This window comes from Parasteatoda tepidariorum, chromosome 4, assembly GCF_982258835.1.
Source record: "Parasteatoda tepidariorum strain Cologne lab strain chromosome 4, Ptep-v5.0, whole genome shotgun sequence".
Classification (NCBI taxonomy): Eukaryota; Metazoa; Arthropoda; class Arachnida; order Araneae; family Theridiidae; genus Parasteatoda; species Parasteatoda tepidariorum.
Window position 1 is genome coordinate 116,132,070 of NC_141758.1, and position 25,855 is coordinate 116,157,924.

A 25,855-nucleotide genomic window follows, 5' to 3' on the forward strand; every position below is an offset into this window, starting at 1 on the left:
ATAATTTTAATTTAAAATAGTGATTTTTTTTCTTTCGATTTTTAAAATGACTAAATGTAACAGATTGTGTTTATAAATGTAATCATTCATCAGAAAATAAATAAACATTTAATCTGTACATTTTTATATTAAAATATTCATTTTTAATCTTACATCAAAATAGATAAATTAAGCAAAAAAAATTTTTTTTTTAAATCTTTGAAAAAAAAAATTTCGCAAAACTTCCTTAGAGAAAATCTGAAAATGTCAAAGATACTGTAAACATATTATGAGAAAAAATACTTTAATCTGTACTTTCAATCTCAAGAATCAAAGGATTTATAAAAATGTAATTTCAAATGTAATTTCAAATGTGTTGAAATTTAACACATACCAAGAAAGAAAGTAATTTCATTAGCTAAAATGAATTAATTCAGCAATAATAAATTTTAAAACTAAAGCAGCAATTTATTTAAAATACATTTTAAAACTAAGAAAAGAAATAAAAGTATTAATAATCTAAAACAGTGTTTTTAAATTTTTCAAATCAATATATATATAAAAAAAAGTCAGTTGATTTAAATCAATGATTTTTTTAAAAAAATCATTTGATTTAAATCATTTAATTTCTCAACAATCAACCTGATTTAATCAAACATGATTTAAATTGTGATTTAAATCAACAAACCCTGTTTTATTTTAAAAAGAAACATTAAAAATAATAACATAATTATCAACTCACACAGGAAAATACAAATTTAATTTAATTCAACCTTGATTGCAATTTTTCTTACAAAAAGATCAAGTTAAGTAGTGTTGCAACGTTTTTGTGAGAAGTTTTCTGTTTCTTATTAAAAAAAATTGGAAAATATATAATTGAATTGAAACTGTAATAAAAATGATGATATAATAAAAATATAATTAGGTAGGTTGGAACTTTATTAACGTCACACTAGAGCTGCACAATGCGCTATTGTCGACGGTCTAGGGAACATCCCCCGAGGATGATCCGAAGACGTGCTATCGGAATTTCAACCCTCGAAAGAGGGGATGGCTCCTCTACTTGCGTGCAAAGTAGAGCACTTTAAGGTAGAACAGCTTAACAAGGACCAATACTGCACACCCTTGGTCCCTACAAAAACTGATCAAAGTGGTCACCTGCCCGCTTACTGACCCCAGCTAGTGATGCTTCACTTCAGGGTTCTACTAGAAACTGTGTTTTTACGCATTGCATACAATTAAAATACTAACTACTAACATGTTTATTGAATATTACTTTGATTATAAAAATGAATTTAACAAAACAGTGCAATTAGTATGCCAAAATTATTAGATGTTATAATGAAAATAAATTACCACCTAATGCAATTCAAAACAAAAATAAAATATATCAGACAGACACTGAATTTGGGGAATCATTCGGAAATTAAAAACTCAAAAATCTTTTTTCTCACTTTAGGGTTGAAATATTTAAAAACTTTAAATGACTATTAAATAAATTAAGTAGCATGGTAAACTTTAAACAAAAAATTACTGACTCACCCACTCAAAACACCAAGTACTAGATTGAGAACAAAGAAAGATCCCAGAATGACAAGGCTAAGAAAATAAATCCAGGGCCAACTGTTACCACAAGCATCATTCACCTGAAATCAACAACAAAGATCTTTACATTACAGTCAAGAGAATTGTTGTCTAACAACCACACAAAGAGGAATTTAAATTAAGACTTTGTCCTGACTTAGGAGAAAGCCATACCGCGGAAGAAATTTTTTGTCGTAAATTCTCTTTCTCCTGCATTACTAATTTAAATTTAAAAAATAGTAAGTTCCGGAAAACATGGAGTAAGTCAAAGTTTCAACGGCTAAAAAAAAATACTTCAAAATATTAAAATGCAAACAAATTATTTGAAAAGAACTTCTCCGTTGCGTAATCCTAAATTATCATCTCGTAATTTATTTTCATTTGTATATTTTAAAATTTTCTTTTCAGTATTTGAAATTTCACGGCTTACTCTAAGTTTGTCTGAACTCAGTTTTTCTACACTTTAAATAAGTAATGAAGGTGAAAGAGAATTTGAGAGGAAAATTTTCTTTTGCTTCCTCTTAAAAGTTTTTCTGTCTTGGTAATTTTATCCGTATCTTGAAATATTGCCAGACGTGGGAAATTCTCAATCAATGGCAACACTCTAAGGTGACAAGGCTAACATGACCTTTACTCCTTGGGCAACAACAGTAAATTTAACTTGGTTAGTTGTACTATTGACAGAATAATTTTACCAATACTGGTCAACAGAACAATCTTCTAGTTTTCTAATTTCCTCAAAATTCAGAATTCTTAACAATTTAAATTTAAAATTCTAAAAGGCAGCAAATGACCACAGTTAATCATCGTGCACAGCCAAATCTTTCAACAAAAAATAAGCACCTCAAACATTAAGGAAATGCAAAATAATTCCCAAAGACTTTACATGATCATGATAAAATAAGTTTCTGACAAAGAACTCTTTTCTTGATTATATTAGCCATTATAAAATGATCAAAAGATTTTTCGGTTTGAGATCTCAGAATGGAAAAGGAAGCCTGAAATTGAGAATATCTTGCAAGTTGCAGCAGAGTTGCAAATGACAGTGCAATAATCTCACCGAACCCAGTCATGCGGACTCACAAGTATTTTATCAAACATGCAAAATGATTGATGCTTTCATACAATATGAACTGGCGGTACACTGAAATATATTGTGGTTAAATGAATTGTGAAAACGGTGAATAGAACAATGTGAAAAGCACGCCTTTGCATAATATGTGTCACCTTAAAAGGGATCTTAAAAATTAAAATAAAAAATAAGCACCTTCAAGCACTTTTTAAAATCGCTACGCACCTTGTTTAACATGGATCAATTATTCAATTATTTAGTAATTGACCGCTTGTACCAAACACCCAATTGGTATTTGGTTCAAGCAGGGGGTAATTGTGAGCCCAACTCAAAACTCCTCAAAATTTCTTGATTAAAATCATAAATGACGCATTTCAAAAATTTAATGTCTTTATAAATTTAAAATCATTGATATTTTCAAAACATGAAAGTCTAAATAAATTATAAGCAGTTATAACTTATATATAAACTTATACATAATTATTAATTATATTAAATTATAATTAATAATTATGTATACTTTTATCACTAATTATATTTATTTTCTACCAAAAAAAATATTTACAAATGAAAGAGATGTCAAGTATTAATTCTAGTTATAAGATTTTTAAATAAAATACACAAGAATTTTTACACATAAATGTGATCGATGATTTCTTGAAATTTCTGAACCTTGGATTTCCAGAAATTTCCGGATCGCGGCCAGCTAAAAATCCGGATTTTTCGGAACACAAACATCTCTGGTTTAAGTTAATTGTCACAGGTATTTACTTCTCTTACCAAACATTTAGATTTTAGCCAATTTGATAGTCAGTTATTCGAAATCAATTCACTATCACGAGGTGTCAATCTGAATCATTATTTTCATTAAAACCAAATTAGTTTAGTCAGCTTATCGTAAAAATTATGCAACAAAACTTACACAGGTATTTAAAAAATTTATGCAAAAACTATCATTTAAATTCAATTTCATAAAACGATGCTTCTAATCCCTGTAATGTAAAAGCCAGTAGGTAATAATTTATTTACTTTTTCTCCAATGTAGTATTCAGTCAATTCAACATCATAATTTAGTTGAGAAACTTTTAAAAGAACAGATAATAGCTTTACCCAGGAGAAGTTTATTAAATACAATAAAGAAATTAAAAAAAAACTTCTAAATAGAATGAATATGCAGTTGATGATTATGAAATAAAATATTTAAATAAAAAAAAATGAATATGCTGATGCTGCTGCTTTGTTGGATTTCCGCTACCCATGCTCAGGGTTGCCACTCAAACCTGGGGGAAAAAATTCCCTGTACATAATTTACACAATATATTAAGAGGAAACACAATTACTGTGCTCTTGTGCAAGCTATATAGGGCTAATTATATTTATTAATTTCAATTGCTGGAAAAACTTGAGAAAAAAAAAGGAACAACTGAATACACTTAAATAACGCAAAAGTAAATGAAATAGTTTAGTATAGCAGAAATATCCTGCTTAGATATCCCATACATTACGCTTTGAGTGGTCATTATTTAAAAGAGGAAAATATGAAACAAAATTACCTGTATTTTCCCAGTTTGTAAAAAAAAGAAATCAAAATTTCCTGCATTTTCTCTGCTATTTTAGGTAATTTTTAAATTCCCCGTATTTTCCAGGTCTTCCCTGTGACAACCCTGAATGCTGCAGCAATTTTGACTGCTAATACAATATGAAACAATTTTTATCTTTGCAATGTGAGTTCAAAGAATGAATACTAACATTGTATAGAACACTGGTCCATCCTTCATTGGTAACACATTGGAAAACAGTGAGCATGGCCAGACCAAAATTGTCAAAATTTATGATTCCGTAATTTGGATCGTCCCAATAGAGGAGGCAGACTTCTCCCACACCTTCACACTGGAAGCCAGAATCACCACACGGATGAGGTTCTCCTTTGATCGATATCTCACCTACAATAAAATAGTTTAGTTACTTCTTTAGAGTTAATACATATATTGAATATACATATAACTGATAGCAAAATATTCACATACATATTAATATACAAACAATAAGACAGCAAAATATTTGTAAACAAACAGATATACATATACTGAATAATACATATACTCTGTGGCAGAATTATTTTGGCCTTCTGCAACAGAATTTAAAGCAACAGAAACGTATTTGCAACAAAAAAAAAACCTTTTTGGTTAAAATAAAATTGTGCGTATTTTTTTTTAAATGAAGATGTAATATTTTTTTACTGTCATATCACAGCAATATTCTCACATTTTGTAGGAGGAAAACACAAGAATAATTTCCTTTTTGCAATTCGTAAATCATAATCACATGAAAAAAAATTTATCAAGATCATTTCTTATCCCTCTGATGCGTGAAAAAGGAATCTTTTGAATATAATTATTGAGAGCAAAAAATCTTTCAAACATTTCTGCAGAAAAGATATTTTTTACTTCAATATTCTTTATTTTTCATTCTTATCAAATAAGAATAAAAAAATTACGAGCATTTCTTTCCCCTCCGATACGCGAAAAAGGCATCTTCCAAATATAATTTCAAAAAAGGAAACTAATATTTTTTGTCTATCTAAAGGAAAATTCTTTTTGCAATAACTCTGTAACGCTCTGCAACAATGTCACCGTGTTATTACGGTTCTAGCACGGGGTGCATATACATGCTTTATATATTTTGAAAAATATATATTTTGAGGTGCCAACAATACTGCCATTTGCTCAACAATAAGAAAATATTGTAAAGAAACTTCAGACTTGTCTTACTATTAGTAACCACTTTGCAAGCATGTATGTGTAAAAGAGTAAATAAACAATGTACTTTTAAACCAACATCCAGGGCAGAAATAATAAGCTCACTCATCCTGGTGACCAACTTGGCAATATTACAAGATTATATATCAGCATAGAACAACAGTTTTTACCCATTTTAAAGCATGTTGTTTTTTACAATTGTATAAACTCGAAAGTACGAGATTCTGAAATATATTTGTGAATATTGCTTTGAAGATAATGTTTGAAACTTAAAAATCTAAGATTTTGGTTGGCAGTAAGGACAGACTGAGCAAAAGTTCTGAGACACATTTTCTTTGAATGGAATTTTCTCGAAATACAAAATGCTTATTTTCCACAGTTTAAAAGCTTTTTAAAATAAAACAGCAGCTTACACACAATACATAAATATTTATAAACAATAGCTTCATATTTACAATTTGCTAATATATTGTTTTCATTAGAATACAAATATAGTTTGTCTAAAGTAAGAACTCCCTAGCCATTGGTCTGGACCAGTGGGGGTGACTATCTTAACGAAGTAGAACTATTTCAAGTAGGGGTGAGGGGTCAACGTTTAGGACAGGCTTTGGCTCGGTCTGGTTGGCGAGAGAAAGGGAATTTCTTTCTCTGGTCTATTGTGTTAGCCCTAGCATGAAGAGAAGCTACCCTGACGAACTATACGCTAGTTTTACATTAAAAATATATCATTTTTTATTTTAAAAAAATTTAAAAAAAGAATCTTATAAAAAACATAACACTTTTGTATGGAATTTCAACTTAGCCTGGCATTACTTTCTTTTACAATAGAAGCCTAACTAATAATCGTTCTTTTAGAGAAGCCTTCAAAAATAAAGCTCATTAGCAATTTTTAACAGAAACTATTTCGAATGGACTATTAATTATTTTGATAATCTATAGAAAAATGCTTTCATAGTTTTAAAAATAAATAGTATTAAAATTAAAGTTTACATCAGAATTGAATTTGCAGAATTCTAGTTCTGAATTAATTTTTTTTACATATGCAGTAGCACCGCAGCTAAAAATGAACAAAACAAGCTTAATAATGATTTTTGTTGAAATGAAGACAAAGCAGAACTGTTTATAATTGTTGATGAATTTAGTTATTTTCTTTTGAATCAAAAAGTTTGATGGGAAAACTAATGCAATATCTTTTTCATAATTTAGTCAATATATTGTTTTTAGAATTATACATTCGACAGGATATTATGTATATAATTATACATTCTAAACCCTAAGGCATTTCTAACACATAAGAACATTCCTTTAACTTTCAAGAACATTCCTTATGCATCTTTTCGGGGTTGGGGATTTAGAAGTCCTAAACTGGTTTTGGATAGGACATGTAGGTTTTACTGTCTTAAACTGTCCTAAACTGACTAAAACTTCCTTAAAGTGTGCAAAACCTTGAACATTGGTAAAAGGTAAAAATTCTATATGTGTGACCATTCTACACATAATAATTGCATATATTAATAAATATTTGATACTTTTTTATACAATTTGCTTTAACTTATTAAAATAATATAATATAAGAGGAAAAGATTTATAACGTTTGAAGCCCCACAATTCTATGAACAACAAAAGTGAATACTGTATCTTTAAATATGAATAAATATGCTTTTAATACTGATAAATTACGTTTTCGCATAAAGATAAATAATGCAATATTAAAAATAATAATAAACTTTTTTAATAAAACAAAAAGTTCTCATCATTATGTTTCTTGCTCAAAAATTAACCCTTTATTTTTCACAATATTTTTTCCAAGTTGTGACATAATTTGAATAAAAGAGTTTTGGACAGTTAAGACAGTTTTGGACAAATTGGTTGTGGACAACAGGCTTAAAACACTGAATTAATCCAAGCTGTTATAAACCTTGCATATTCTGCATCTTTTATACATAATTTTAGAGAAAAAAAATTCGAAAATTTCAGCAGAAATGAAAACTAAAATTTTTTTAACTTCCAAAAGGAAAAATCTTTCTTCAAGAACACTGTAATGCTCTGTGACAATGTCGTCGTCATTCTGCCAAGGGGGTACCACTAATTATGAAATATTGTCCCCATCTTTCTGCACCACTCCCACTAGCCTTACAAAGAACTCTTCCCAATATTTTCTTTTATAGAAAATATAAAATTTTAGAAATTTTATAAACATGAGCGATGATACAAAAGATTGTTGTAGAGAAGAATAACGTTTAACACATTAGAAGAAGAAAAATAAATACCAGTAACATTATCAAAACAAGTTTTGAGCATTTTTCCAGAGAAAAGCTCCAGACCAATGATTACATAGATGATGATGACAAAAATGACGAGAAGGGCGATTTGGAGGAGGGGAATCATGGCTTTTAGAATGGAATTGAGCACCACTTGAAGACCTAAAATAAGAATCACAAAATAAAATTATTTTGGTTGCAACATTATGTGATTAGAAGTGCACACACAAGAATAGCTGAGACACAATCTTTATAGTTCGAAAAGAGCTAATTATAAATATGATCATCTGAGATGGCAAATTGAATTCATCAATAAAAAAAATATATTTATTCAGAGCATCTTCTTATCTGATTTTCTTAATTAAAACATCATTAATTTGAACATTTATGATTAAGAACTCTTACCACAAAACCCTATATTACTACTCGAGTATCCGATCAGTTTAAGGGTAGAGTTTATAGCAACTCAACTAAGAATTGTTTTAGCGTTTAAGGAAGTGTGGAACATGCAACTTTCAAAAATGTTCAGATTTGTTAAACTACATAAACAAATAAATGAAAATTTTTTAAAAAATTAGGATTTTCTTTCAACAAAAAAAAAGGAAGAAATTTTATTTTCTTCCTTTTGTTCATTAAAATAATGAGAAATTATTTTTTCCCCTTGTCATGAACTAAAATTTTGAGTGCTCCTTTCACCTACTTTCTTCCTACTTTTTTCATACTGAAAAATATATGTTAACCACTTCCTTAATCATCACAAGTAAATTCTGGTATGAATATAATTAAATTGAAAGGCAAGTTTCTAATATGAGCAAGAATATGCAAGTATATCATATAAACTACAGCTGGACTATAGATGAATATAACTTGTCATAATTAAATGCAAATGCAAGTGTATAATATAAGCAAGTACTTAATATATACTATAGCTGGACTAACCACGAATATTACTCGTTATAATTAAATTGAAATGCAGGAGTATAATATAAGCAAGCATATGGAAATATATAATATAAACTATAGCTGGAAAAAAGATTAATATAACTTGTTAAAATTAAATTAAAATGCGAGCGTATAAAATGAGCAAGTATATGCAAGTAAATAAAATAAACTGTACCTGGACTCAAGATAACTATAACTCTTCAGAATTAAATTGAAATGCAAGTCTATAATATAAGCAAATATATGCAAGTATATAATATAAACTATAGCTGGATTCATGCTTAATATAACTTTTCATGATTAAATTGAAGTGCAAGTATATAATATAAGCAAGTATAAGCAAGAATATAATATAAACTATGCAAATATATAAGCAAGTAAATGCAAGTATTTAATATAAACTATAGCTGAACTCATGATGAATATAACTTGTCATAATTAAATTGAAATGCAAGTTTATAGTACAAGCAAGTATATAATATAAACTATAGCTTGACTAATGAAGAATATAACGTGTCATAATTAAAGTTAAAATGCAATTGTAAAATATAAGCAAGTATTTAATATGAACTATAGCTGGACTCATGATGATTACAACTTGTTAAAATAAAATTGAAATGCAAATGTATAATATAAGCAAGAATATGCAAGGATATAATATAAACTATAGCTGGACTAAAGATGAATATAACTTGTCATAATTAAATTGAAATGCAAATGTATAATAAAAGCAAGGATAAAATACAAACAAGAGCTGGATTAATGATTAATATAACTTGTCATAGATAAATTGAAATGCAAATGTATAATATATGCAAGTATATAATATAAACTACAACTGGACTAATGATTAACTTGAGATGCAAGTTTATATTATGAGCAAGTATATGAAAGTATATAATATAAACTATAGCTGGACTCACGATGAATATAACTCGCCATACTAAATTGAAATGCAAGTGTATAATATACGCAAGCATATCCAAGTATAAAATATAAACAATAGCTAAACTAATGATGAATAGAACTTGTCATAATTAAATTGAAATAAAAGTACAAAATATTATCAAGTATATGAAAGTATATAATATAATCTGTAGCTGGACTCCTCAAGAGTAAAACTCGGCATCATTAAATTGAAATGCAAGTGTATAATATACGCAAGTATATCCAAGTATAAAATATAAACTATAGCTGGACTAAAGATGAGTATAAAGAGTCATAATTAAATTGCAATGCAAGGATATCATATAAGCAAGTACATAATATAAACTATAGCGGGACAAATGATGAATACAACTTGTCATAATTAAATTGAAATGCAAGGATATAATATAAACCATAGCTGAACTCATGATAATTATAACTCAACATAATTAAATTGAAATGCAAGAGTATAATATAAGCAAATATATGCAAGTATATAAAATAAACCATATTTGGACACACGATGAATATAACTTGTCATAATTAAATTGAAATGTAAGTGTATTATATAAGCAAGGATATAATATAAATTGCAGCTGTACTCATGATGAATATCATTAAATTAAAATGCATGAGTATAATATAAGCAAGTATATAAAATAAACTATAGCTGGACTCATGATTAATATAACTCGACATAACTAAATTTAAATGCAAGAGTATAATATAAGCAAGTATAAGCAAGCATATAATATGAACTATTGCTGAACTAAAGATGAATATAACTTGTCACAATCAAATTGAAATGCAAATGTATAATATATGCAGGTATATAATATAAACCATAGCTAGACTTAAAAAGAATATAACTAGTCATAATTAAATTGAAATGCAAGTGTATAATATATGCAAGTACATAAAATGAACTATAGCTGGACTCAAGATGAATATAATTCGTCATAATTAAATTGAAATGAAAGTATAAAATATTATCAAGTATATGAAAGTATATAATATAAACTGTAGCTACACTCCTGAAGAGTATATAATTCTTCATAATTAAATTGAAATGCAAGCGTATAATATAAGGAAGTATATAATATAAACTATAGCTGGACTAATGATTAAATTGAAATACAAGAGTATAGTATGAGCAAGTATATAATATAAACTATAGCTGTACTAATGATTAAATTGAAATGCAAGTTCATAGTATGAGCAAGTATATGCAGGTAAATATAAACTATAGCTGCACTCATGAAGAATATAACATGTCATAATTAAATTGAAATGCAAGAGTATTATATAAGGAAGTGTATGCAAGCATATAATATAAACTACAGCTGGACTCACGATGAATATAACTCGCCATAATAAATTGAAATGCAAGTGTAAAATAAAAGCAGGTATATGCAAGTATATAATATAAACTATAGCTGGACTCCTGAAGAGTATAATTCCTCATAATTAAATTGAAATGCAAGGATACCATATAAGCAAGTACATAATACAAACAATAGCTGAACTCATGATTAATATAACTCAACATAATTAAATTGAAATGCAAGAGTATAATATAAGCAAATATATGCAAGTATATAAAATAAACTATATCTAGACACACGATGAATATAACTTGCCATAATTAAATTGAAATGCAAGTGTATAATATAAGCAAGGGTATAATATAAACTATAGTTGAACTAATGATGAATATAACTTGTCATAACCAAATTGAAATGCAAATGATTAATATAAGCAAATATGCAAGTATATAATATAAACTATAGCTGGACTCATGATGAACATAACTTGTTATAGATAAATTGAAATGCTGGTGTATAATATATGCAAGTATATAATATAAACCATAGCTAGACTCAAGAAGAACATAACTAGTCAGAACTAAATTGAAATGCAAGTGTATTATATAAGCAAGAATATAATATAAACTGCAGCTGGACTCACAATGAATATAACTAGCCAAGATAAATTGAAACGTAAGTGTATAATACAAGCAAGTATATGCAAGTGTATAATATAAACTCTAGTGGGACTAATGATGAATATAACCTGTCATAACTAAATTGAAATGCAAGAATATAATATTAGCAAGTATATAATACAAACAATAACTGGTCTCATGATGAATATAACTCGTCATAATTAAATTGAAATGCAAGTATAAAATATTATCAAGTATATGAAAGTATACAATATAAACTATCGCTGGACTAATGAAAATAACTTATTATAATTAAATTGAAATGCAAGTATAATATATGCAAGTATATAATATAAACTAAAGCGGGACTAATGATGAATATAACTAGTCATAACTAAATTGAAATGCAAGAATATAGTATGAGCAAGTATATAATATAAATTATAGCTGGACTCATGATGAATATAACTAGTCATAATTAAATTGAAATGCAAGTATATAATATAAACTATAGCTTGACTCATGATTAATATTACTAGTCATTCTTAAATTGAAGTGCAAGTGCATAATATATGCAAGTACAATAATATAAACTATAGGTGGACTCATAATGAATATAACTCATCATATATAAATTGAAATGCAAGTGTATAATAGAAGCAAGTATATGTTAGTAAAACAATAGCTAGTCTCATGATTAATCTAACTTTTCAAACATAAATTGAAATGCAAGTGCATAATATCAGCAAGCATATAATATAAACTATAACTGGACTAATGATTAAATTGAAATGCAAGTTTATAGTATGAGCAAGTATTTAATATAAATTATAGCTGGACTCATGATGAATATAACTTGTCATAATTAAATTGAAATGCAAGAGTATAATATATGCAAGTATATAATATAATCTATAGCTGGGCTAATGATGAATATAACTTGTCATAATTAAAGTGAAACTGCAAAGACATATTTATAAAAAGTAATGACTAGAATGTGCAGTCTTAGAATTTATTCTTTTTAAATACTGAAAGCAAAAACAAATTTAAAATTTTTTTTTTTAATATTGTTAATTTAAAATAAATAAAACAAAACAGAAAAGCACATTTTAAATTCATGTCAAAAATTAGAAACATTAATGATATAAAATTTAAGTAGAAAATGTGTGAATATTTTTTAATGCTAATTCCAATATTCATGGATAAAGCTCATGTACAAACCAAAATCTCTGAGCTACTCGAAGTACTTGCTCTCACTTAAAAAATGAATTAATTTCACTTTAGTAAACTATATAAGTAAAAAGAAATATATCTGCCACAATCTTGCCAGTATTGCAAACAAAAATCCTTACTTTATGTAGAGTTCTAAAAAGACAAAAACTCTTTTTTAGAGAATGGTCGAAGTAACAACAGTTGCAATAACTTTTATATCTCCCTTCTTTTACTTATTATACTGCATTCAAAGGCATAAATTATGTCACATTTGCAGGGTTCCTACTCAATTGCAGAAAAAAAATTCCCGACTTTTCTAGGTATACCAGGTAAATTTTAATTAAAATTGAGACCATATTGTCATCAGAAAACTTTGATTCTTTTATTTATAATGTGAAATATTAGATTTTTTCTCTAAAAAAATATTTAATGAGGAAGGGAACATTTCAGTTTGACTAAAATGTGAAATGTGGAAGGGAGATAGGAATTTTATGAAATTGTGACAGGAGAGTTACAGAGATGTGAAGAGTATGTGAAGAGTACTCCTGAAGAGTATGATTCCTCATAATTAAATTGAAATGCAAGTGTATAATATAAGCAAGGATATAATATAAACTATAGCTGAACTAAGAATGATTACAATTTGTCATAACTAAATTGAAATGCAGGTATATAATAAAAGCAAGGATATAATAAACTATAGCTGAACTCATAAAGAATATAACTTGTCATAATAATGAAAGGCAAGTATATAATATAAGCAAGTAGTATATGCAAGTATAAACTATAGGTGGACGGATGAATATAACTAGCCATAACTTAACTGAAATGCAAGAATATAATATAAGCAAGTATATAATACAAACAATAACTGGACTCATGACGAATATAACGTGTCATAATTAAATTTAAATGCAAGTGTATAATACAAGTAAGTATATGTTAGTAAAACTATAGCTAGACTCATAATTAATATACTTTTTCATATATAAATTGAAATGCAAGTGCATAATATATGCAAATATATTACATAAACTATAGCTGGACCAATGATTAAATTGAAATGCAAGTGTATAATATAAGTAAGCATATGCAAGTATATAATATAAACTATATCTGGACACACGATGAATATAACACGCCTTGATAAATTAAAACGCGAGTGTATAATATAAGCAAGTATATAATATAAACTATATAATATACACACAATGAATATAACTTGTCATAAACAAATTGAAATGCAAATGTATAATATAAGCAAGTATATAATACGAACTATAACTGCACTCATGATGAATATAACTTGTCATAATTAAATTGAAATGCAAATGTATAATATAAGCAAATATATGCAAGCATATAATATAAACTATAGCGGGACTGACGATGAATATAACTCGCCATAATAAATTGAAAAGAAAATGTATAATATAAGCAAATATAAGCAAGTATATAATATAAACTATAATTAATGATGAATATAACTTGTCATAATTAAATTTAAATGCAAGTGTATAATATATGCAAGTACATAAAACGAACTATAGCTGATTGCACAATTTGTCATAATTAAATGGAAATGCAAGTATATAAAAAATGCAAGAATATAATAAACTATAGCTGGACTGACGATGAATATAACTCGCCATAATAAATTGAAATGCAAATGTATAATATAAGCAAGTATATAATATAAACTACAGCGGGACTAATAATATATAAAACTTGTCATAACCAAATTGAAATGCAAATTAATAATATAAGCAAATATATGCAAGTATATAATATAAACTATATCTGGACACACGATAAATATAACTCGCCATGATAAATTGAAACGCAAGTGTATAATATAAGCAAGTATATAATACGAACAATAACTGGACTCATGATGAATATAACTTGTCATAATTAAATTGAAATGCAAGTGTATAATATAAGAAAGTATATGCAAGTATATAATATAAACTAGAGCTGGACTCATGATTAATATTACTTGTCATTATTAAATTGAAGTGCAAGTGTATAATATATGCAAGTATATAATATAAACTATAGCTGGACTAATGATTAAATTGAAATGCAGGTGTATAATAAAAGCAAGCATATAATATAATTTATAGCTGGACTCACAATGAATATAACTTGCTATAATAAATTGAAATGCAAGTGTATAATATAAGCAAGTACATGCAAGTATATAATAAAAACTATAGCTCGACATAATAAATTGAAATGCAAATGTATAATATAAGCAAGTATATAATATAAACTATAGTGGGACTAATGATGAATATAACTTGTCATAATTAAATTTAAATGCAAGTGTATAATATATGCAAGTACATAAAATGAACTATTGCTAGACTTGAGATGAATATAACTCGTCATAATCAAATTGAAAATAAAGTATAAAATATTATCAAGCATATGAAAGTATATAATATAAACTGTAGCTGGACTCCTGACGAGTATAACTCGTCATCATTAAATTGAAATGCAAGTATAAAATATTATCAAGTATATGAAAGTATATAATATAAACTGTAGCTGGACTCTTGAAGAGTATAACTCCTCATAATTAAATTGAAATGCATATGTATAATATAAGCAAGTATATAATACGAACAATAACTGCACTCATGATGAATATAACTTGTCATAATTAAATTTAAATGCATGTGTATAATATACGTAAGCATATGCAAGTATGTAATATAAACTATAGCTGCGCTCATGAAGAATATAATTTGTCATAATTAAATTGAAATGAAAATGTATAATATAAGCAAATATAATATAAACTCTAATTAACTTGTTATAATTAAATTTAAATGCAAGTGTATTATATATGCAAGTACATAAAACGAACTATAGCTGATTGCACAATTTGTCATAATTAAATGGAAATGCAAGTATATAAAAAATGCAAGAATATAATAAACTATAGCTGAACTAATGATGAATATAAATTGTCATAATTAAATAGAATTGCAAGTGTATAATATAAGCAAATATATGCAAGTATATAATATAAACTATAGCTGGACTGACGATGAATATAACTCGCCATAATAAATTGAAATGCAAATGTATAATATAAGCAAGTATATAATATAAACTACAGCGGGACTAATAATATATAAAACTTATCATAACCAAATTGAAATGCAAATTAATAATATAAGCAAATATATGCAAGTATATAATATAAACTATACCTGGACACACGATGAATATAACTTGCCATGATAAATTGAAACGCAAGTGTATAATATAAGCAAGTATATAATACAAACAATAACTGGACTCACGATGAATATAACTTGTCAAAGTTAAATTGAAATACAAGTGTATAATATAAGTAAGCATATGGCAAGTATATAATATAAACTATATATAAAAAAAATATTTAATGAGGAAGGGAACGTTTCAGTTTGACTAAAATGTGAAATTGTTATAACAAATAATTGTAATAGATGTATAAATTATTTATTTCTAATCTCAATAACTGATTACTGTTTCTGACAATTTTAAGACTGATTATTTTCCAGGCATGATTTAGGAATATTATATTTCAGGATAATGTAAAAAAATTGCAACTTTTCTTAACTATTCCTTGATTTTTGAAGTTATAATAAAATTCCCTGACCATTTCAGGTTTTCCCTGTTCTACCTAACCATTGGAAGGGAGATAGGAATTTTATGAAATTGTGACAAGAGAGTTACAGAGATGTGAAAGCATACATTTTAGGCTAAATAAACACCATTTAAACTCAGCAGATTAATTCTCCGTTTATCCGCAAAGTTAACTCAGTATGTACACAATGCAAATATTCATTGTCTGGAGTAAACTCGGGCATAGCAGAACTCGTCTGTACGTTTTGTTTTATCACATTTTTATTCTGCCGACAACAAAACAATAAATAATAATCTGCTGTGATAGGAAGTTTGTTAATTTTTATTTAGGAGTTGTAAGACTATTTGTGGGACTGCAGATGTGTTTCTTCGTACAATTGTATGTATGATGGTTGATGAAATTACATACAAAAAAAAAGTAAAAAATTGGCGTTCAGGAGCGAAAGTAAAAGTAATTCAGGTGATTTTTTAGATGATGAAGATGTAAACATATACAAAGACTAATATATAACTTTTTTCCTTTGCCCATGATAATTTAGTATATCAAGTATATAAAATATGGTAAATTAAATAACTGATGGTAAATTAAATATTTTAATACATAAAAAAATTAAAATTTCAACTTTGAACTTGTGTGTTATGTATTCTTTGTATTTCTTAATAAAATAAAAATATATGTTGATTTTTTGCATTTTTTTTTCTTTAAAAAAATTGGTAAGGTAAGCGGTTAATTTATTGCTTTTAAATAAATCTTGCTTTAAATTTAAAGCACATAAAAAGGAAAACTAATTAAGATTTGTGAATGAACTTACTTCCGATACAAGCCTCAGAGGACGAAGAACACGGAATTCTTGAAGAGCTTTAAGATCAAAGCCATCTTTCATGAGATTTGAAAGAGCAGTACTTCTCACACTATTCAAAATATAAATATTATTTTATTTATGAGAATAAAATATAAAGAATGTAATCAAATGCATGTCGAGAAGGATATATTTCTTAAATGAATACCCTTTACTCTATAACTTTATTAAGAAAAATAGAAATACAGCGAAACTTCTGCTATGGACACACCAGCGAAACAGAAGCCTCTCAATACGGACATTCATTCAATTCCCTATGAACCTTCTATTAATAAATCATTAGGTACATTCTCCGTGAAATGGACACATCCGTAAACCGGACGCAGACAGTCATCTTTGCCCTATGAAACGTTATTTTCTATTTCCTCAACTTCTCTATTGTTTTGTTAATTAAATAAACCCTTCTCAGGAGAGGGGGGGAAAAAGACAATGTAAACCTACCAAGTTTAGTCTTCGGCAGATGCTTCTTTCTTTATTCGTCCAAAACGAATATTCTGCATTCTGCAGTATAGGCTAAATACCAAATATTTGTATGTTACATCTCTAATTTAATAGCAGTAATTGCTATTTATTTTTGAAAATTTAATTTTTTTAAATTATAATTTTACAATGCTGTGCATATCTTGTATCTATTTACAATTAAAAAACTCATTGAAAAAGTTTTTTTGCAATAACAGAACTCTATTTGCACAAATTCACAAAAGCAGGACCCAGGTTGAAAGAATGTGACTCAACGTTTATTTTATAGTCACAAATTACAAGTAATTTTTTCACAATTTTACAAAAACAGGACCTTTTACAAAATGTGTGGACAGACCCCTGCCTGTTAGAAAATTAATTAGTTCTCCTACTTTACAGGTAAGTATTGATTTCTTTTGTTTTCTGCGTACCACAAGAGGTTTACTTTCAAAAAGGTATTAACCATGTTTCCTATCAAGTGATGGGGGATGTAAACCTAATAACTGAAACAGACTGAGGACTAAAAGCTCCCATTTGGTATCATATGACTAACTTGAATATCTGTGTTAAAAGGAAAATAATATTCATTTATCTGTAGCTACATCTAGAATTATGTACTTACATCATACTTTCATATATTCGTCTTATATAGAAAAAAAATATTCTTTAAAGTTAAATTAAATATTCTTGGAGATTATTTAATTATATCTATATTATAGAAAATATTCTAAAAACAATTTACAGTGTTAAACTTTGTCATTAAGGTACCCTTCCCATAAACGGACAACTCTCGTAAACAGACAATGACTTGGCTGGAGACATCTATTCTTGTTCTTTCTCAGTACAACAACATTATACTAGCCAAGGCGAATTATTATTATTATTTAATTAAAAAATTATTTAATTTAGAATTAAAAATTAAGAGATATCAATTACATCAAAAATGTCATACCTATTAGATGTTAAGGACAAAACTCATTAACAGTTTTCAAATGACTTAATAATATGAATCACATACATTATTTGCAGTTATATAATATTGAACATAAATTGGTAGAAAGATAGTAAACATGTGGTTAAAAATGTAAGAAAAACTTAAAATTAATATTAGAATAAAAATCATTATAAACCACTTATTACATCTATTACAAAATATACATCTCACTACTTTAAATACTAACACTAGCGTATGCTTGCAACAAAAACAAATAGTTTTAAATAGCTAAAGAAGATAGTTTTAAATAGCTTTAAGTTTTAAATAGCTTTAGTTTTATATAACTTTAGTTATATAAAACAAATAGTTTTAAATAGCTTTAAGAAGCTAAAAAATAAAGTTCTTTCTAAATACAGTAGCCATATAGCCTTTTTTAACATATCAATAAATGACTAAAACAAATTTTCTCTTCAAACTCATAAAAATAACTTATTATCACTAAAATCTTATGAAATGCAGCAGACATGAGTTTAGAAATTATATTATTTATTTATACTTACAAAATTATTTCTGAAAATATTGCCTCTCACAATAAACTATGTAGTAAACGGTTGCAAACTTTCTAGCGAGAAGTCGAGTAGGTTTGGATATCGAGATTTGTTTTCGTTTACCAACAAACGTAGCTTGCAACTCGGATTTACCGCCAAAATCGAGGAGATATCGATATTGGCGTGGCGATCGCAACGCTCGAATACGCCATCTGGGGGGAGACCAGTTTCATGTGTTTGGCCCTTTTCCCTTCCCTCTTCTCTTCGTTTCAATTGTATAGGAATGTACTACTAATTGTATAGGAATGCACAACTGAATGTACAGCTAAATTTTCGCAATTACCATTGACAAATTATGTCAATCAAAAGCCTGTATTTCTACATATAACAAGATGCGATATTTTTACAAAAATACAGGCATCTGATGGGTTTAATTGAGTCGTCGTAATTGCGTAAATTTAGCCCTAATGTCAACAAGGATACGAATTTTTCGCTGCTAGATGGCTAAGTTAACAATCAGAAAACTGCAATCGGCATGATGCACATAGAATTATCAGAAAATCAATAAAATGGACCATTGGAGGGGTGGGACTTTATAGCTATTTTAGGTTCTAGTCAATTTTCTTGTTATCTTTTGTGGGGTGAAAAATTTAAATACATCAAAATTAAATATCTTTAAATTCCTCCATTTTAAATACCTTCATTAATGAAGTAGAGAAGCAGAGGGGGCCCTGTCCTTACGCAGACTGATCAAAGTGCTCACCCTCCCGTTTACTGCAGACAGTGATGCTTGACTTCGGTGTTTTACTGGTCTTATGAATGGTAAAATTACCCGTAACTTAAAACACAAATCACATTAATAAAATAAAACTTCCCAGAATATTAAGCCTGTTAACACATCGCCTCGAAAGCATAACATAAACTGAGGGATACACAGGAAGTTATCAAATTTTTTTTTTTTTTTTTTGGTTTTAGGAAGATGGTCATTGTTTATATTCAGTTAACCATCCATATAGCCTAACTGAGGGTAGCATTTCATGTTTTCTTGCAGATTGAGGTCAGGAGAAAGGACAGGTCATTCATGACCTGCACTCTATTATTCAAAAACCACTACTTTGAAGAATTTTCGTGTAGATGACGGCATTCTCTTACTGGAAATTTCTTTGTTGATAAACAAAAAACTCCTTAACTTTTGAATACTTGAATGTAAAAAAAAATTCTCAAATTTAAATAAGGCATTTGCGCATGTAGTACTAAAAAAAAATATTGTTATACGCAATTGCATAATTTTCTGAAATGTTTTACAATTATCTGAATGTTAAAAATTCTCAAATTAATATGAAAAATTTCTACAGTACAGTGATAAAAAAATCATCTTCACGATTTTTTTTTAGATATATCTCCGCGATTTTTTTCAGTACTGCATTGTAGAAATCGCACTTCGGAATATTGGAATAGTTAGGCCAAGTTAAAAATAAATTTCCAAGTAGCCGTTTTCGTAAATTTTAAAGTATCTCAAGAATTATTATCGACCCATTTCTTTCAAATTTTGGATTTTGTCGTTTAAAATTAATTCGCTAAAAATGATGCAAAAAATTTGCAATTTAAAATTTAAAATTACTCGATTATTGTCATGTAAAATAATAATAAAAACGCATTCAAAATTATTTTCACTTGAAATGTTAAAGCTTTGTGTAACCAAATTTTATAATTGTTTGCAAAGGTTTTTAGCAAAGGTTTGCAAAGGTTGAAAAGTTTCATGACGAAGTTTTCAAAAAGTGAAATTGACATTAACTAAGATATTGAATAATAAAACATTATAATATGTTGTATCTAGTTTTCTGCGCTATACTATTGGGAATGTAAATTGCTTATCAGTCAAATATATTTCATCCGAGTTTTTCGAAGTTAGATTGGTGTATATAATTTGTACTACAAGCACTGGACAGCGATAGCCTCGTTGGCAGGAAATTGGACTTGGTTGGTTCGAAAGAAAGAGAAGTTGAAATCCAGCCGACCAAAGACTATCCGTGTAATAAATGGTGACTGGAACAAGTTAAATCTGTAGGGTCACAAAGTCCTCTATGTTCCCATAACAAATTAAACCTCTGAGGGTGCTGAATCGGTTCTCTGTTTCAGGTCAGAATTACGACGTGTGGATGAATGACAACAAATCTAACTTGCCACGCACCTTTACCAACTGAGCCATGATTCACATGCCTGCCCGAGAATATTTAGCTTAAAACACCACCTCCCGGTTAGTAAACAAAACTTATTTTGGCAGATTGTGGGCCCACTAATTGGTATATAAAAAAATCCTTCGGTACAATTGTTCGATACATCATATTCTAATTTTGGGCGGAGTTTGAAATTTATAGGTTAATATTATAGGGAGTTACGGGGTGTGATGTGGCAGTGCCTCCTGATATGTCTTCTGCCCCTTTTTCAGCTTTTATTCGCTCTTTAACAAAGAAAAATATTTCTTTTCACATATAGAAGACTTTATTCGCTTTAAAATATTGAAAAGAAGTTAAAAAAAATAATGTAAATTAAAATAAATAAATAAATAAAAATTATCTGAAATTTATCCGTTTATTAGCTATTATTCACTATTTCCCAAAGAAAAAATAGTTTTTTTTTATATACAGAACATTTGTTTCACATTAAAATATCTAAAAATATATTAAAAAAAATAATATATCAAAAAAGAAAAAATTTGAATGTCGACCTTCGCAGGGATTCGAACCCATGGCCCCCGGGACAACAAATCTAACTCGCCACACAGCTTTACCAACTGCGCCATGATTCACATGCCTGCCCTCGAATATTTAACTTAAAACACCACCTTCCGGTTAGTAAACAAAACTTATTTTGGCAGATTGTGGGCCCATTAATTGGTATAAAAAAAAAATCATTCGGTACAATTGTTTGATACATAAAATTCTAATTTTCGGCGGAGTTTGAAATTTATGGGTTAATATTATAGGGAGTTACGGGGTGTGATGTGTGCGTGCCACCTGATGTGACTTCTGTCCCGTTTTCTACCTTTATTCGCTCTTTAACAAAGAAAAATATTTCTTTTCACATATAGTACGCTTTAATCGCTTTAAAATATTGAAAAGAAATTTAAAAAAATATTATAAATTAAAATAAATAAATAAATAAAATTTATCCGAAATTTATCCGATTATTAGCTATTATTCGCTATTTCCCAAAGAAAAAATAGTTTTTTTTATATACAGAACATTTGTTTCACATTAAAATATTTAAAAATATATTTAAGAAAAATAATATATAAAAAAAGAAAAAAATTTAATGTCGACCGTCGCAGGGATTCGAACCCATGGCCCCCGGGACCACAAATCAAACTCGCCACGCAGCTTTACCAACTGCGCCATGATTCGCATACCTGCCCGCGAATATTTAACTTAAAACACCACCTTCCGGTTAGTACACAAAACTTATTTGGGCAGATAGTGGGCCCACTAATTGGTATAAAAAAAAATCCTTCGGTACAATTGTTTGATACATTAAATTATAATTTTGGGCGGAGTTTGAAATTTATGGCTAATATTATAGGGAGATACGGGGTGTGATGTGTGCGTGCCTCCTGATGTGACTTCCGTCCCGTTTTCAGCCTTTATTCACTCTTTAACAAAGAAAAATATTTCTTTTCACATATAAAACGCTTTAATCGCTTAAAAATATTGAAAAGAAGTTAAAAAAATAATATAAATTAAAATAAATAAATAAATAAAATTTATCCGATTATTAGCTATTATTCGCTATTTCCCAAAGAAAAATAGTTTTTTTTTATATACAGAACATTTGTTTCACATTAAAGTATCTAAAAATATGTAAAAAAAAATTATATATCAAAAAAAAAAAATTGAATGTCGACCGTCGCAGGGATTTGAACCCATGGCCCCCGGGACAACAAATCTAACTCGCCACACAGCTTTACCAACTGCGCCATGATTCACATGCCTGCCCGCGAATATTTAACTTAAAACACCACCTTCTGGTTAGTAAACAAAACTTATTTTGGCGGATTGTGGGCCCACTAATTGGAATATAAAAAAATCCTTCGATACAATTGTTTTATACATTAAATTCTAATTTTGGGCGGAGTTTGAAATTTATAGGTTAATATTATAGGGAATTACGGTGTGTGATGTGTGCGTGCCTCCTGATTTGACTTCTGTCCCGTTTTCTGCCTTTATTCGCTCTTTAACGAAGAAAAATATTAATTTTTACATATAGAACGCTTTAATCGCTTTAAAATATTGAAAAGAAGTTTAAAAAAATAATATAAATTAAATAAAAAAATAAATAAAATTTATCCGATTATTAGCTATTATTCGCTATTTCCCAAGGAAGAAATAGTTTTTTTTATATGCAGAACATTTGTTTCACATTAAAATATCTAAAAATATATTTAAAAAAAAATAATATATAAAAAAAGAAAAAATTTGAATATCGACCGTCGCAGTCGAACCCATGGCCCCCGGAACCACAAATCTAACTCGCCACACAGCTTTACCAAATGCGCCATAATTCACATGCCTGCCTGCGAATATTTAACTTAAAACACCTCCTTCCGGTGAGTAAACAAAACTTATTTTGGCGGATTGTGGGCCCACTAATTGGTATATAAAAAAATCCTTCGGTACAATTGTTTGATACACTAGATTCTAATTTTGGGCGGAGTTTGAAATTTATAGGTTAATATTATAGGGAGTTACGGGGTGTGATGTGTGCGTGTATCCTGATTTGACTTCTGTCCTGTTTTCTGCCTTTATTCGCTCTTTAACAAAGAAAAATATTTCTTTTCACATATAGAACGCTTTAATCGCTTTAAAATATTGAAAAGAAGTTTAAAAAAATAATATGAATCAAAATAAATAAATAAATAAAATTTATCCGAAATTTATCCGATTATTAGCTATTATTCGCTATTTCCAAAAGAAAAAATAGTTTTTTTTTATATACAGAACATTTGTTTCACATTAAAATATCTAAATATATGTAAAAAAAAATAATATATAAAAATAAAATTGTATGTCGACCGTCGCATGGATTCGAACCCATGGCCCTCGGGACAACAAATCTAACTCGCCACACAGCTTTACCAACTGCGCCATGATTCACATGCCTGCCCGCGAATATTTAACTTAAAACTCCACCTTCCGGTTAGTAAACAAAACTTATTTTGGCAGATTGTGGGCCCATTAATTGGTATAAAAAAAAAATCATTCGGTACAATTGTTTGATACATAAAATTCTAATTTTCGGCGGAGTTTGAAATTTATGGGTTAATATTATAGGGAGTTACGGGGTGTGATGTGTGCGTGCCACCTGATGTGACTTCTGTCCCGTTTTCTACCTTTATTCGCTCTTTAACAAAGAAAAATATTTCTTTTCACATATAGTACGCTTTAATCGCTTTAAAATATTGAAAAGAAATTTAAAAAAATATTATAAATTAAAATAAATAAATAAATAAAATTTATCCGAAATTTATCCGATTATTAGCTATTATTCGCTATTTCCCAAAGAAAAAATAGTTTTTTTTATATACAGAACATTTGTTTCACATTAAAATATTTAAAAATATATTTAAGAAAAATAATATATAAAAAAAGAAAAAAATTTAATGTCGACCGTCGCAGGGATTCGAACCCATGGCCCCCGGGACCACAAATCAAACTCGCCACGCAGCTTTACCAACTGCGCCATGATTCGCATACCTGCCCGCGAATATTTAACTTAAAACACCACCTTCCGGTTAGTACACAAAACTTATTTGGGCAGATAGTGGGCCCACTAATTGGTATAAAAAAAAAAATCCTTCGGTACAATTGTTTGATACATTAAATTATAATTTTGGGCGGAGTTTGAAATTTATGGCTAATATTATAGGGAGATACGGGGTGTGATGTGTGCGTGCCTCCTGATGTGACTTCCGTCCCGTTTTCAGCCTTTATTCACTCTTTAACAAAGAAAAATATTTCTTTTCACATATAAAACGCTTTAATCGCTTAAAAATATTGAAAAGAAGTTAAAAAAATAATATAAATTAAAATAAATAAATAAATAAAATTTATCCGATTATTAGCTATTATTCGCTATTTCCCAAAGAAAAATAGTTTTTTTTTATATACAGAACATTTGTTTCACATTAAAGTATCTAAAAATATGTAAAAAAAAATTATATATCAAAAAAAAAAAATTGAATGTCGACCGTCGCAGGGATTCGAACCCATGGCCCCCGGGACAACAAATCTAACTCGCCACACAGCTTTACCAACTGCGCCATGATTCACATGCCTGCCCGCGAATATTTAACTTAAAACACCACCTTCTGGTTAGTAAACAAAACTTATTTTGGCGGATTGTGGGCCCACTAATTGGAATATAAAAAAATCCTTCGATACAATTGTTTTATACATTAAATTCTAATTTTGGGCGGAGTTTGAAATTTATAGGTTAATATTATAGGGAATTACGGTGTGTGATGTGTGCGTGCCTCCTGATTTGACTTCTGTCCCGTTTTCTGCCTTTATTCGCTCTTTAACGAAGAAAAATATTAATTTTTACATATAGAACGCTTTAATCGCTTTAAAATATTGAAAAGAAGTTTAAAAAAATAATATAAATTAAATAAAAAAATAAATAAAATTTATCCGATTATTAGCTATTATTCGCTATTTCCCAAGGAAGAAATAGTT

At 28.2% G+C, this 25,855-nt stretch overlaps 2 protein-coding genes across 2 annotated transcripts in view; one reads left to right on the top strand and one right to left on the bottom strand.

Annotated features, from left to right (window-relative positions):
* The window catches only part of LOC147812596 (pre-mRNA 3' end processing protein WDR33-like), a 612,260-nt gene that overhangs the window by 305,522 nt on the left and 280,883 nt on the right, over window positions 1-25,855 (top strand). The window lies entirely within an intron of this gene.
* On the bottom strand, window positions 1,518-19,334 carry LOC147812603 (muscle calcium channel subunit alpha-1-like). Its single transcript, XM_087162470.1, has 5 exons — window positions 19,137-19,334; window positions 17,132-17,235; window positions 7,665-7,817; window positions 4,385-4,578; window positions 1,518-1,625 (listed from the first exon to the last, which is right to left on the bottom strand). The coding sequence occupies exons 2-5, from the start codon at window positions 17,205-17,207 to the stop codon at window positions 1,518-1,520; spliced, it is 531 nt and encodes a 176-aa protein (XP_087018596.1). The 5' UTR covers window positions 17,208-17,235; window positions 19,137-19,334.

Excerpts from the sequence above, each read along its gene's own strand:
- LOC147812603 (XM_087162470.1), bottom strand. The coding sequence starts at position 17,207 with ATGAAAGATGGCTTTGATCTTAAAGCTCTTCAAGAATTCCGTGTTCTT. Across the intron at positions 7,818-17,131 it reads GAGGCTTGTATCGGAAGTAA|GTCTTCAAGTGGTGCTCAAT; the intron begins GTTCATTCACAA and ends TTCTTATTTTAG. Across the intron at positions 1,626-4,384 it reads GGACCAGTGTTCTATACAAT|GTGAATGATGCTTGTGGTAA; the intron begins GTTAGTATTCAT and ends TGTTGATTTCAG.